We start from the raw sequence: 14697 nt of genomic DNA, 5'->3' as shown, positions 1-14697 counted from the left end.
TAAAATTTTTTCTTAATGTTCTCTAGGATTAGTAAATTTACAACTATGATCAATGAAGAAGAGATTGATTTTTTTTTCTTCGTGTTTTAAATTTTTACTTTCAATGTTCACAAAGAATATTGCAAAGATTTTGATGAAATTAAAGGTAATGGTTTTGTGAATTGAATAACGAATTAACGATGAGGAGGCAACAAAAAGACAAAAAAATAGTAATAAATTCAAATTTGGGTGGAGAAGATAAAGATTAATGTTATCCAATGAGAAATTAAGTAGTCCTTGTATTTAATTAATTACTTATATATTTATTTTTTCTTACATATTTGAATTTTAGAAAATTAGTGTACTTAACTACTTATTAGTCATTTTGCACTTGGGTAATATAGTCTTTCAATAATTCAAATGTTTGTAGGGTGAACTAAGAAAATGGTAGGGTGGCAATAGCCGCACCCAATTTGAAAATGACAAAAAATATAGTCTTTCAATAATTCAAATGTTTGTAGGGTGAACTAAGAAAATGGTAGGGTGGCAATAGCCGCACCCAATTTGAAAATGACAAAAATCAAATCAAATATCTTGAAGTAGTTGATTAATGTTTACATTTGGAAATAAGTATATCATAAAAATTAATGATTACACATTTATTTTAAAAATTCTAAACATACCAAATATTGGGCTCATATTGAAGATCTCAACAAAGATAATTACAATGATGTAGTTTTAATATTTAGTAACATTATAGAATATTGTGAAACAGAACAGCAGAGCCTTAGGGTTTTGAGCGAAGAGCGGCGGCGGAAAATCTTCTGTTTGCCGTCTGTTTGTCTGGCACCGGCGAGGCTTCGTCGGGGGTCGTGCAGCGCTGGGAGCCAAGGCTCAGCTCGGCGTAGAGGAGAAGAAGATTGGGACGAGGCGTTTCTTGGTTTGGGTTTGACATTTGGTGCACGGATCGAGGTCGAAGCACGGGTGATCGACGTCGATTGCAGAAGCGGTGTGTTTCGATCTGGTTTTGCCGGTAAGGCGTGTGAAGTCGAGGGTAGATCGTGCAGGGAATTCTACCGGCTTCGATTTGGCTTGATGAACATTGCTCGGCTCCTGGTGGAGGGTGGGAAGGCCTGGCGGCGGTAGAGGCAGCCTGGCATCAGAGGGTCAAGCTTCCCTCTCTTGATCGGGTTTGGGCTTGGGTTGTTGGGCCTGGGTTCAAACTCGAACTGAGGGGTGCTTGGGCTTTGGGGCCTAGGTTTGAGTCCAAGCTTGGGCTGTGGGAGTCTAATGCAGAGGCATTGAAAAAGAAGAGCAAGACCAACCTGATGCCGAGGTTGTTGGCTCCTGAAGAGGCTGAGGATGGTGCTGGCTCCAACCCTAAGGGGATGGAGCTAGCATTTTCTTAAGTCTCTCTGCTATTAGACATCTGGTTACAAGCCTTCTAAAGTTGGAGTAATCTCTATGAGTTGTTCTAAGATGTTTCTAGTTGTTATTTGTACCACAATCGCGTGCTGGCAGATTAGGCTAGATGAATGATTTTTTCCTTAGAATAGCGAGGTTGTTCTTGCTTGTTTTAGGCTTGCTTTCCAACAAGCGTCCCTTTAGACTTTAATGAGTTTAGTTTGGCTTAGATAGGTTATCTGGTTTTTTTCCGGATTGTCTTATGTAAGTTCTGTTAGACTCTGACCTGTTTTCATGGCTTGATTACTAATGAAATCAATTCCTATTCAAAAAATATATATATATATTTAGTAACAATATAAATAACACATGTATATAGAAAAAATGATTTTTCTTAAATGTAAAATTCATGTTCTTAAATAAATAAAATAAAAAATCAGTAGGCCCCACCATTTGGCTTACCAAAACTGAGCCCAAATTTGGCCTACAAAATTTGGATAAGCCAAATATTTTTCTTGGTCTTTGGGAAATAGTCTACAGTATGAGGAGGTTTTAGTTTTAGGCCATAAAGGAGATGGCCTAAATTAGTGCTAATAGGCTTTGATGATGGCATTGAAACCTGAAGACCAACTCATAGAAAAGCAAGCCCATCTGTTATATATTTTGGATTTCTGGCAGAAACCAAACCAACTTCCAATGTGAATTGGGCCAAATATCACATTTATAAGTAGTTGATATAATCAAGAAAATTTGAACCCTTTGTTCACCAGCAGTGGATGTTCATGAAGGAGCACACCGGAAGTTAATAACTTAATATCATCAAGGAGCGCATTTGTTTTTCTTCCGAAATTTACTTTACTATAATTTGTAAATTTTGATCTAAGTATTTGATAGTTAACTATTGAAAAAACTTCAATAAATGCTTTTTGAAGAATGCGAAGAGCCGAAGACTATTTTGCCGAATGCTATGGAGAGTATTCTGTGATTGCCCTAAACACTACAAAGACAATTGAAACTCTTTTAACCAATTAATTACCATATATTATAAGTGTTTCTATGACAATCACCGAACAATTTATGAACTACATAATGAAATATAAGATCAAAATTTTGAAGCAATGTAAATGGGCAAGTAGATGACCTATTTAGAACTTCTATATCATCAAACCGGAATACGTTTATGGTTTATAAGAACCTGTAGTTCTAAGTTCTAACAAATAAGACTATAAGATCATTTATCTCTACATCTAAATTTCAAGTTCGAATGTTCTCTTAGCCACTCGAGACTTCGTTTTTGAAATTAAACACGGTCTGTCAGCTGCGTATGAACATTTATTGAGTTAATATTTACAAATATTTTTATTTCTTTTTCACATTATCAAATTATCAATGCATACGTAGGTCATTAGGTGTCAACATAATTGAGCTATATTCATATTCCAACGGTCTAACTTCTCAATCTAATTATTTTCAATGCACTCATAATCTATAGGCCGCAAAATCAATTAACAATAATTAATGCTCCAATAGAATGTTTCATTTCAAATTTTTATTTGTTTGAAGAAAATTATTTAGTTGGTGGGCAGGCCTCACCCAAGTACCCAACACATTGACTCATCAACAACCTCCGGGCCGGCCGGTCGAATCTAAATCTTTGTTTGCTAAATCGACTAGTTGTCTCCTATATGCTGTGTATCTCCTTTTTATAATTCCCAACTTCAATCTTGGATTGCAAAAGAGAAGTTGAGGAAGGCCACTAGCTTGATATGACCAATTTAACCCAGCATCCGGGCGGGGAATCAGGATTCGACAACAAGGGGTTCAAAATGTAATCAATAAATAATGATATCATTTCATGAATTAATCTATAAGGAAAGATAATCTCAGCAATAAAAGATAAAGAAGAAAACAATAATTACTTGTAATTACATTTCCATACTCAGAGTATTCTTTATATTCCATGAGTTTCTTTTCTATCTTCGAACATGATTATATTTATATATAATCAATGCATCAAGGTCTGGACCCCCCTGCCCCCCCAAGACCCAAACGTAGTTCCGCCGCTGGCAACATCTTTTTTCAGAATAAATTTTAAACTAACTTACTTGCGTGATTTGTTCTCGCTTAATTTTCTATTTCACTCGATATTGATATGAATATGTAATGAATTAGTACGCTGTGATTGGAACTTGGAATCCTTGCTCCGAGAATAGAGGGAAGAAACTAGGGTTTTGGAAAAGCACAGAAGCGGTTGTTGCTTGTCCAGCGGCACCCCAGCATTGATCATAGGTTCCGGCCTCATCGATGAGTGGCGGGTGTTGCCGGACGGGATTGTGGGGTATCCGGTTCGACCTTCTTGGTCGTGGATGACTTTTTGTTCCTCTCAGGCTGCGGTGCAGGCGGGCAGGATGGATGTTTGGCGATCGATGCAGGCTTGGAGTAGGTGGTTAGAGGCTGGATCGTGGCGGCGGTTTGCCATGGATCGTACGGCGCTACCTATCTCTCCGTGTTTGGTCGATAGGCGGAGAGTGCAAGGGTGTCGAACTCTCAGGCGGATGGACGAAGCCGGGCGACAAGGCATGGCGAGTTTCTCACTGCTAATCGGTGTGGGCTTGTCGAGATCTGGGTTTATGCCTGGATATGGCCGACAAATGTTGAGGTTGGTGTGGTTTGCGGCGTGGATGGAGTATTTCCGGCGGTGCGAGTTCGACGGGACAGACTTATGGTGGTGGTCTGCCGGCGGGTCATCTGAAAAGGAGGAAGTTGTTTGCGGCGGCTGGTCTATGTTTTTGGTTAAAGTAGTTTTCTTGGTTAGGATTTCGACTAGTGTTTTGGTTAGGTTTTTCTGGTTTTTATCACGTCCCTACTCTGTTGAGCTAGGGTTGGGTCAAATTGAGGTGCCATGGATGTGGTGTTTTTCCTGGGGACGAATTGGTTTATTATCGGTTTTATCTTATGGTCAATGTGCTGACGAGTGATCCTTGCACGTGGTCTGGTATCTTTGGGACACGGTGTGGAAGAGGGCGTTGATTGTTTTGGCGGTTGTCTATGAGGTGGTATCGATATTCTCGGGATTCTCAATAGCCCGAGTCGTTAGGTGGTATAGGTGGTTAGGGGTTGGGCCCTTTCGGCTCATGGAAGTCATTTATAGTGATGGACCCGTAACTGGTTTAGGTTTTAGGGAGGAGAGTGGGGAATTCTTGTCCACCACCGGTCATTCCCGTGTTATGTAACTTTGCTTCATTTTAATAAAGGATCTTATTCTCAAAATATATATATATATATATATATATATATATATATATATATATATATATATATGTAATGAATTAGATTGCATGACATTAATAGGGTTGGCACATAGTTGTGGCAGTAATTATTAGGTGCTTCTTTAGATTGTGTGCTGGAGATTATTAAAGTTCGGGTTGCAAGTTAGGTGAGTCACTTTGTTTCATATTATTGAATGTGTGTATTATTGTGGGGAATAAAGAGGAGCAGTACTGTTTTGCACTTCCTGAACAACCTTACGTACTTTTTATGCAGAAAACAGTGACACATAATGCAGCACTATTTTCACCCCAACAGAACGGGTTAATGTGATAAGAGAATGTTTAATTGTGCTTTTCTTATATGTCACTTCATTCATCTAGACATGTCGAAATTAACTTGGTCGTGAGACTCCCCCAACTAACCCAATGCACTAACTAAAGTGGATTAGAGGAGTTCGACTAAAAATGACTAGTATTTAGAGATATTGTGTTGTCATTCCTGAGACTGAGACAAAATTACTGATAATATCAAATTATATATTTAGACATAAGTGATTCATTTTATAAAGAATGTGTTTTAGTGGTTAAACATATTTTTAAAGTCACATTCGAGTTCATTCATTTTACATAACTATTCTGAAATTTAGAGACTCGAAATGATTACTTACTATGATTATGCTCAAAAACAGCTTTGAATTCAGATAAAAACTTTTCTTTAATTTTTATAGCAAGTTTCATACCGTGTTTATGTGGATGTTTGTAAAAGATTACTCAACAAAGGTTGAGTTCCTTCATTTTGAAGAACGCAAAGCGTGGGAACTTTGGGGCATTATCAAAGTCACTTTCTTCTTCATACCCATCTTCATTGTCACATTGGTTGTCCACTAACTGGCTTATTCTCCTTTTGTTTTAAACACATCAATCATGATGCTCTTCTTCTTCTTCTTCTTCTTTCTTTAACCTCTTTCCCCTCTTTCCTTTTAAATCTCTAAAAAAAAAAAAAAAAAGTAATAAAACTCTTTTTTGTTTTCTAAATGAAATTAAGAAAGACAAAAAAAAAACTCCAAAAAGAATAAAAATGCACAAATAAGGTCAAAAAGCGTGATTAGTGGATGTCCATAAAGTCATTGACATTCTTACATTTCAAGCAAGGACGGTCGCATTAAGGTCAAGTGGCATCCCCCCGTAAATAACCCCCAACTCCAATGGCATTTCCACTCCAACGGTCACATATATTCCCAGACCTGCCCTCACTTCTTCTTCTCTCTCTCAGATTAGAAACCCAAACATGGCAAGCTCCTCCTCCTCCTCACTGCTACTCTTCGGCTTCATCTTCCTCTGTTCAATCCTGGCCGCCCATTCCACTCTCGCCGCCGCTTCCACTTCCGCCGTCGATTTCAGCTGGGGCTCCGCCGGCGGAGGGCTGATAGGTGATTTGGATGAGGAGCTGGAGCTGCAGATGGACTCGGAGATCAACCGGCGCATCTTAGCCACCACCAGGTACATTAGCTACGGTGCGCTGAGGAGGAACACTGTCCCCTGCTCGCGACGCGGCGCCTCGTACTACAATTGCAGGCCCGGAGCTCAGGCCAACCCCTACTCGCGCGGCTGTAGCCGCATCACTCGCTGCAGGCACTAATTTTAATTGTTTTAATTAGTTTTTAATCCTTTTTTTTTTTTCAAATTGTTGCTGAAAATTTATATATTTATGGGTCTTGATGGAAAATTTGTGTGTTATATACTTTGAAGAGATTTGAATAAGGATAGAAATTGTTGATGGTATATTGTAATGTTTGCCATACCAGTTCATCACTCTTATTATTATTTTTTAATTCTGGTTTGTGGTTGTAATTTTAGTATTGTTGTTTGCCATATTTTTACATTTTGTGATTCTGATTTATTTACCCAGATGAGTATTGTTTATGAAAATTGAGTCAGTGGTAAAACTCAGCAAAATATATATATATTTTTTTTAAATGCGTAAATTCGAGAACCATGTATTTGTATTATTGGGTTGTAAAGCTTTCTCTGATATTTGAGGTAGCTGTAGCCTTGCAGGCTACAACTGTCTTGAGGTACTATTTAAAATCATAGAGAAAGTGATTGAATGATGTATTGATGTAGATGTATGATTTAAATTTTGGGAAAATGTTACGAATAGTTGCCAAACTTTAAGCTATATACTAAACTTTCATTCCTTATGTTTTATAAACTATCATTTTGGTATCTAAAATCACATCTTCTGATTAGCGTTAGTACCTACCGTTCATAATGACGTTAAATAAAATCACATGGGCTGCCATGTGCCATTTTTTCAAGCGTATTATGGGAAGGACGAGGTTCCTCTTCTCCAAATCTTCCTCTCCTTCTCAATCTCAGAATATCATGGCTTTCTCTCTTCGTGTAATCTCTTAACCTCCCTCATCTATGGGTTAATTGAGCCGCTGACCCACACCCTAATTTTATTACCAGCGTCTTCGTGAGCAGCCATTTGCAACTCAATCATTCAAAAAACTGTTCCAATATAATTTTCACCCCAGAGGTACCAAAGTGATAGTTAAAAATAAGAAATTGAGGTACCAAAGTGATAGTTTATGAAGTTGAGGTACCATTATGATGAATGACCTAAAATTCGGGTATTGTTTGTGACTCTCTCTTAAATTTTTGGCCTGTCATTAATTAGAAGGTACAAGATATTTGCAAGGTGTTTTTGTGAGAGAATAGTGCTTCCTATCACTAGTTATTAATTTGGATACGCGTATTCAAATTCTCTCTTATTTGCGTAAATTTTGTATGCTAATTTTATAATTAATTTTTAAATTTTTTTTTTTAGAATTATCATTACAAACAATCAACCATTTTGGAGGTTGTTTACTCATCTGATTAGAGAGCGTTTATAACAATTACAGTCTTATTTGTTTGACGTGTATCAGCGTATGAATGACTAAACGATCTCCAATTTGAACGGTTTAGCATACCAACAGTTTCGGATATGGAAAATAACATCATCTTCCTTATTCAATGCTTTTGATGCATATGGTGGATGTCCATTCCCCTGAAAACAACAACGCAAATAGATGCTAACGGTCAATTCCAACGCGTTCTCATATGCTTTATCATGTATATATACAAAAGGTAATGTGAATATCTCATTATTGCCAACCACAATTAAAACTTTAAAACAAATACTTAGGTGGGGGTTTCCCCACCACGTGGCCTTATGGCCATCCAATCAGAAACAAGTAAATTTTTCATCTTTTTCGAAACTACCCCTACTCTCTAAAGTGCAATACCCAAAACACCCTCCTGCTGGGCAGTGATTTGCCCTCCCCACCACGTGTCCCGTGCGGATGCCCTACGCAAGATTCTCTCAAACTTTAAAAGCAAGCAAACCCCCACATGCAGTAAAGGCTTAAAGCACTCTGAAAGTCGAAATCACTGATTGTGATTTGGATTTTATCCCTTTCTTTAGGGTTTTCTGTGAGTGAGCGAGAGTCAATCTATTGCATTAAGCACCTCATATGTCCTTGTCGCATTAGAATTAGCATCCATCCATAAGCTATATAAATCCACATTAAGAATTAGGACCACAGTAGTGGAAAGCCACCTCAGTTTTCAAGTCATGCCCATAAATAAAATAAACTAGCTGAACTTGGGTCAAGGAAAACCCACCTAACACTAATTGATTTTGGATTGGGAGGGGTTGAAATCCCCTTCAAACCGAAATCAAAGTGAGATCCAATCCACAGTCCAAGCGTGCACTATCAATGTCAGTCATGGAAATCCGATCAATAGTAATACTGAAATATCCTACATTTTCCCGGAAAATGAGTATCAAATTCGGCTTGTGTACAAATCCATCGAGCACTGATCTGCTTCGAGATACAGTATGTATCATATGATTTGAATTTCAAATGAAAAAGCAAAAGAAACACGGAATCAGGCACTCAACAGATAACTCTAGTGATCAGCAAGGTCCCATGGCAAAGCTACTTGGCTGAATCATCAGCTGACTTGGTATCTACCTTGGGCTTTGAAGGGGCTGAAGGGGATGGCGTGCCTTCCACTCCCATTTCAGCTCTGAGATCATTGATGCTCTGCTCTAACTCCTCGATCCTGTTGCCCATCTCATCAAGTGCATCATGGTCAAGGATACAAAGCAAACTTAAGCTGTTTCATAAGTTTATGAAGTACTTGTGTTCGAGCAACACTTCAAACACTCGCATCATATAATAAAAATGATAATAATAAGAATGATAATAATACTAATAGTTCCAGAAAAATTTCATGTTTACAGGGGCAGCATATAGAGAAGTCAAAAGTGATAAACAAATAGATAAAGGTCAAATGAAAGTTTAATCATGCTCTCCACACCAACTGAAAGAGCAAATCTAAAAGTAAGTCTAGACATGGCAAGCACAACCAATCCCATGGCAATTCTATTAACCATGACACTCCTCAAGATTCTAAACCAAAACTCACAGACAACGATTTTAGAAAGTCAGACAATCCAGAACAAAAAATCAAGGACTATCATATGGACCGTATTCAAATGACAGCAAGGACAAACTGAAAATTATTTTTCCTAATATTATGCTCATAAAATTAGCTTAATATATAAATGAAAACATATATTTGTGATTAACAAACACAATCTATGAAAGGATATTCTTCGAAACGATGGAGTCAGACATTGTCTGGAACCTGGTTTGCTGCAAAATGCAAAAAAATAAGCGACACAATCCATCAAGCACATTCAAGTCCATTATTACAATTACAAAACCTGAAAGATTTATGACAAACTCACCATCTGCTGGAGAAGATTTTGTACCTACAAAAAGTAAAAGAAAGACTAAGCAAAGGCGGAAGCTTCAATTGTTTAAACTCTAAACGTCTGCTATCATAGATATTAGATAGGAATACACAATTTGAATAACAAAGATTACATGCATCTGTGGGGTCAAACTACCTAGCATATTGCTTAATCTAATAAATACTATTAGAATAAAGAGAAATAAGTCTAGTTTTACTTGTACATAAAGGCCTGTTCAGTTGGAGTCCCAAATCTTTACGAATTCTATGAAAATTGGTATCAAACTGGTATAGGGAGAGGCCCACATATGAGGGAAGTGTTGGAATATAAAACAACAGCTCTAGCAAACAACAAAATTGATCAATACTAATCAACAGACAAGCTCTTCTTTGGCTTCTAACTTTCCTTATTCGTCATTGATAATCAAGGCCAACATGCTTATGAACAAAATCATTTGCTACTGGTAGAATAAAATATCCTTAGATCTACATAATTATGAACCTTAACATGCTTAATAATCAATAACACGTCAACATACAGAAACCCTAAAATTAAAAAAGAAGGTAGAACCGGAACTCACAAAAGCTGTCATATCAGCAGTGCTTTGTTTCGGGTCATCTGTATCATGTCCATCCTGCCAAAAAGAAATGGATGAGCTACTTCACTAAAATGTCATGAATGACATCACTAGTTCAGTAACAATACATACTAACATGTTGAATTGACACTAAATACATAGTTACTTCGCAGGAAAGAAAGGTTAACATGAAGAAAATACCCTCAGTTCATAAATGTGAAACGTAGTTTAACAGACTGCATTTCTTAATATCAAAAGGCAACAAAGAGTTGCAAAATCAACGGGCGGTTACTTATAGCCCACCATTGTCCCACAGCGGCACAGCATACATTCAAGAAGACATCTATGTAGGAATCTCTGGAAATCTCACTGGCATACTAGCAGGCACATTCAAACATTACTAATAATTCTGAACACACAAAAAGACCTAGATCTTGTGCCCAAGCAGTCTCATTATGTAGATGTACTTTCATCTTATCTTTTATCCAACAATTTGATGAGGTTAATTCTAACTGTGTATAAAGATATCCAAATTCACCAGATTCAGGCATGTTTCAGACCATCAACCACCAGCTATTGCTTTATGTACACATCAATGCAATTGCTTTAACCACAATATAGTAAAAGTACTAGTTAAGGGTTCTCCATTTCTTACATGCCAAAGCTTCCACATGTTTTTGCACTTAGACATCGATTCGAAATGCTTAACTTGACTAGAAAACTCGAAATAAACCCTACAGACTTGACAGGATATGCAGGAAAATCGACACATTCACCATGATAAGCTAATCTCACACCACCGACCCACAACATTGTGAGTCATCCAGCTTTAACCAGATTCTCCTGAATACAGTTATAGAAGACCCGAGCTAAAGTAACTTACCAAGTTTCCCTCATAACTATTATCCCCCATTTTCTAAGTGTTCCTCTATTTTCAATCTAACAAGTCTGTGCATAGGACTCAAAAACCCAAATACTCCAGCAAGAACATCATTGAAAATCACGTTCCTAAACTAACCGCCGCAAGATTGTTTTAATTCGACACTGGAATTTTGCACCATCAATGACTCCCAACCTCATGAACTCATAGCGGACAGCTCAAAGTACTCCAGTTCCATCACAAAAACTATAACCAGAGTAGCACAATATGATAGATTGACATGATGAACTCATAGACTGATCGTACAAAATGAAATTTCAAACTCATCTCTCAAAATCTGTAGAACTATTCTATCAAACTTCCTCAAGAACCAAACAGAAAAGTAAACCCAGTGCAAGAAACATATGCTTATGAAAATGGAAACACACGCCATCAAATAACAGATCGGAGGCCATTTCAGTGCACTTCCAGAAGAGAGAAAAAAAAAAATTAAAAAATTTCAAACCCTAAGGGGATCAATGTATCCAGGATCAACATCGATGAAAATTCACACTGGGCGGGAAGTAATATCATGATTAGAGAAGAAATTACCATGATCGAAGGCTCTGCGTTGCCAAGGTTTTGGAGGCTCGCGGCTGTTGAGTGCGGAGAGGTGGAGAAATGTGTGGTGGTTTAGTAAATTTGGAAGCGGAGAGGGGAATAGTGAAGCAACAAAATGACCATTCTGGCCCTAATTGCTTATTGGCGCGCCTTACTTTTTCTTTCATGCCAAATTGCATAGATGGTCCTCTCCTCGAAAGAAAGTTCATACATAGCCCCTGTGGTTTGGCCATTCAAATTCATGGTGATTTTTTGACGGCCTCAACTTTAGAGTTTCTCAAGGTAATGAAAAATTACTTTTCACTTCGACTGTGTACACTATTACATGATGAATATCTGACCCGAAGTCGTTTTTGTATGACAAGTCAATTTGCAAATCAGCTTTAGTATAGGTACATCTACATGTCTAAGGTACTCGCATTATTGGAGATTGAAATCTACACTCCATGTTTTATTTTTCAGTAACTTAAATTTTATTTTTAGTCACTTGAATTTTGTATCTCCTTATTAAAATTACAACAAAAAAAATAGAAGAAATGTGGATTGTAAAATAGGAAGTGTGGATTTTACTCCTATACTATTTTCATAATTCCAACTTCATTTAAATTAATATTGTTGACACATCGTTATAATAAAAAATAATAAAAAACAACAAAACCGAAGTGCAAGATAGGCTTAGCACATGAAATATTTAGGGCTTGTCCGGTAACATTTTTAAAAATGATTTTTCAAAAACCGATTTTGAAAATGAAAACGAGAAAACAAGATTGGATTTTTGAGATCCGAAAATGTGTCCGGTAGTTTATTCTAAAAACAATTTAAAGACCTTCATATAATAGACCAAACAAATGCAAGAGCGACGTGAGAATATGGAATAAGGGAGCACGTTCTTTTTTTTCTTTGTTTTGGAAAATATATCTCCGTGTTTTCTAAAATATGAGAATGAAAATGTGAAAACGTCTATTTGTCGTTTTCCTGTTTTACGAGTAAAATAAAAAATTATTTTCAATTTTTATTTTCTGCATTTTTGAAAACAGACAAACGAACGCATTTTCAAGCAATTTTCATTTTATAAAATGAAAAGGATGACTTGAAAACGTTACCGAACGCCACCTTAGGTTTTCTTGCAATTTTGTTTTACACAAGCATTTTGGCTAGTAGAAAGCAGAATTTGGATATGATTGTCTCTCCCAAGTTATCAGTGTTTGAGTTCTATGTTGAATGTAGTATATCGGTTGCATTGTGGAGGATATAAAGGCGTTGCTTGTGCAGCTGTGCTTACTAGAATTGCCGGCCTTTATTCAATTGAAACTTGGAAGCCAACAACACTACTTATCAACAAAGGAGTTCTCCAACCTATTTAGACCAAAAATGTTGTTCATTCAGCACTCTTCGAATTGATAATTTTATTTTCAATTGAAAAATGATATCGCACCTAAACTACTTGAGCAAAAACACGACAAGTGAATGGATTTTATTAAAAAAAAGATTCTACGAAAACTAAAATTCACATATCAAAACATGTTTCCATTCTGGAAAACCCCTAAATTTGCTCCATAACGTACATTTTCCTTTTGGCCCTATAATATCTCCCATCACCATTTGTTCCTTTCTGTTTTGGTAAAATCCCATGCACATTCATTTTGAACAATCCCCATCCTTTCTCCCCCGAGTTTTTTCTTTCATGGCTTCCAACACCCTCCAGCACCGAGTCACCAATGGCGACCAACCACCCTTGAACATTCCCCCCATTCCCACCAAACCAATAAGCACCACCATCACCAAACAAGCCAACAAGGCCAAGGCACATAGAGCCCTAAGGTCCCTAGCCATTGGCATTGCGGTCCCCTTCTTCTTGTCCGTGACCGTCATTCTCATATTTGGCTCGGGCATCAAGTACCGAGCCATGTCCAAACCGTTTTGGTTCCCACCGGTTTGGATCATACACATGTCGTCATTGGGTTCCTCCATCCTCATGGGACTCGCTGCCTGGCTTGTTTGGGCGGATGGTGGGTTTCATTCGCAATCCACTTCCAATTCGTTGTTCTTCTACATTGCTCAGATTTCGTTAAGCATCATTTGGGGTCCCATTGTTCTTGTGTTTGGGGCGGCTTGGATGGGATTGCTTCTTTGTTTGGTGCATTTCGGAACTCTAATCGCTTGTTATATGAGCTTTCGAGATGTGAATCCGTTTGCCAAAGATCTGGTAAAACCATGCTTGGCTTGGGCGGGATATCTCACCATTGTTAATAGTACGCTTGTATGTATTGGAATTTGATTGTACATGTACCATGGATTTCATGGTTGTAGCAGCTAGCAATAGAGACATGACATCAAACTAGCGAACAGATACACCTGGGGAGGTTGCGATAGATAGGTTTTTCGGTTTTTAACTTTTTATAGTCTGAAATTTTGGTTAATTGCAACGGAAATATTGAATTTCCATGGAGTTGTTGACATTGCGACTTTGTGATGTTTGGATGGAGCATTGGAGATTATTAAAGCATTACGTGATGAACATCACGCATGAACTTTTCAATCCTTCCATAATTATTGTTTTTTATTTACATTTTTTCTTCTACGACTGAGGACAATTTAGTTGCATAAGAAGAGCATTCTTGACCGAATTTGTCTAACTTAGTTACATCCAAAGTGATTGAATCATTTATCTAGCTTAATGATAACCAATTGCACAAGTAGACTTTCTTATTCTTAATTAAAAAAAAAAAAGTTACATGAGAAGGAATCGAGTCCTTAACCTAATTAGTCTAACATAGTTACATCACTGAATAATTGACATAACTTAATGATTCTGGTCACCATTTAGGGTAGTAACATAAAGTGGAGATTGTCTTAAACCACACTATATATATGAACAGTACTCTATCAAGAAGTGGAGATCGTCTTGTCCCAGTTCATCATCCAGCCAGCAATGGAAACCCGCGGATCAGCACATTGAGAAAATTAATAATTAAAAGAGAAATCAAGTTTCACCATTTGGGGGATTAAACCCCTCGACCAACTTGCATAATAAAATCCATCGATCTAACAAGTAACAAGAAGCTTCCATTGCAGTTCGTATCTAAGAAAAATAGGCTAGAAAATGACCGGAGCCGTGCTCTGTTTGCCACGTGTAGCTAAGCCGGGTGAAGTCAAACTCCGTTTTTGTCTTCCC

General features: G+C 37.5%; 2 protein-coding genes across 2 annotated transcripts; one reads left to right on the top strand and one right to left on the bottom strand.

Annotated features, from left to right (window-relative positions):
* The first annotated feature begins 5908 nt into the window (after positions 1 to 5908).
* Positions 5909 to 6508, top strand: LOC133712309 (rapid alkalinization factor-like). Its single transcript, XM_062138418.1, has one exon. It carries the CDS (start codon positions 5941 to 5943, stop codon positions 6289 to 6291), a length of 351 nt encoding a protein of 116 aa, XP_061994402.1. The 5' UTR covers positions 5909 to 5940; the 3' UTR covers positions 6292 to 6508.
* Positions 6509 to 8420: 1912 nt separating this feature from the next.
* On the bottom strand, positions 8421 to 11646 carry LOC133712498 (heat shock factor-binding protein). Its single transcript, XM_062138608.1, has 5 exons — positions 11514 to 11646; positions 10046 to 10099; positions 9460 to 9483; positions 9322 to 9364; positions 8421 to 8787 (listed from the first exon to the last, which is right to left on the bottom strand). The coding sequence occupies exons 1-5, from the start codon at positions 11514 to 11516 to the stop codon at positions 8642 to 8644; spliced, it is 270 nt and encodes an 89-aa protein (XP_061994592.1). The 5' UTR covers positions 11517 to 11646; the 3' UTR covers positions 8421 to 8641.
* Positions 11647 to 14697: the final 3051 nt, after the last annotated feature.

The sequence above is a fragment of the Rosa rugosa genome, chromosome 5 (assembly GCF_958449725.1).
Source record: "Rosa rugosa chromosome 5, drRosRugo1.1, whole genome shotgun sequence".
Taxonomy (NCBI): domain Eukaryota; kingdom Viridiplantae; phylum Streptophyta; class Magnoliopsida; order Rosales; family Rosaceae; genus Rosa; species Rosa rugosa.
Note: the sequence above shows the minus strand (reverse complement) of the source record. Positions and strands in the feature narration are given on the sequence as shown.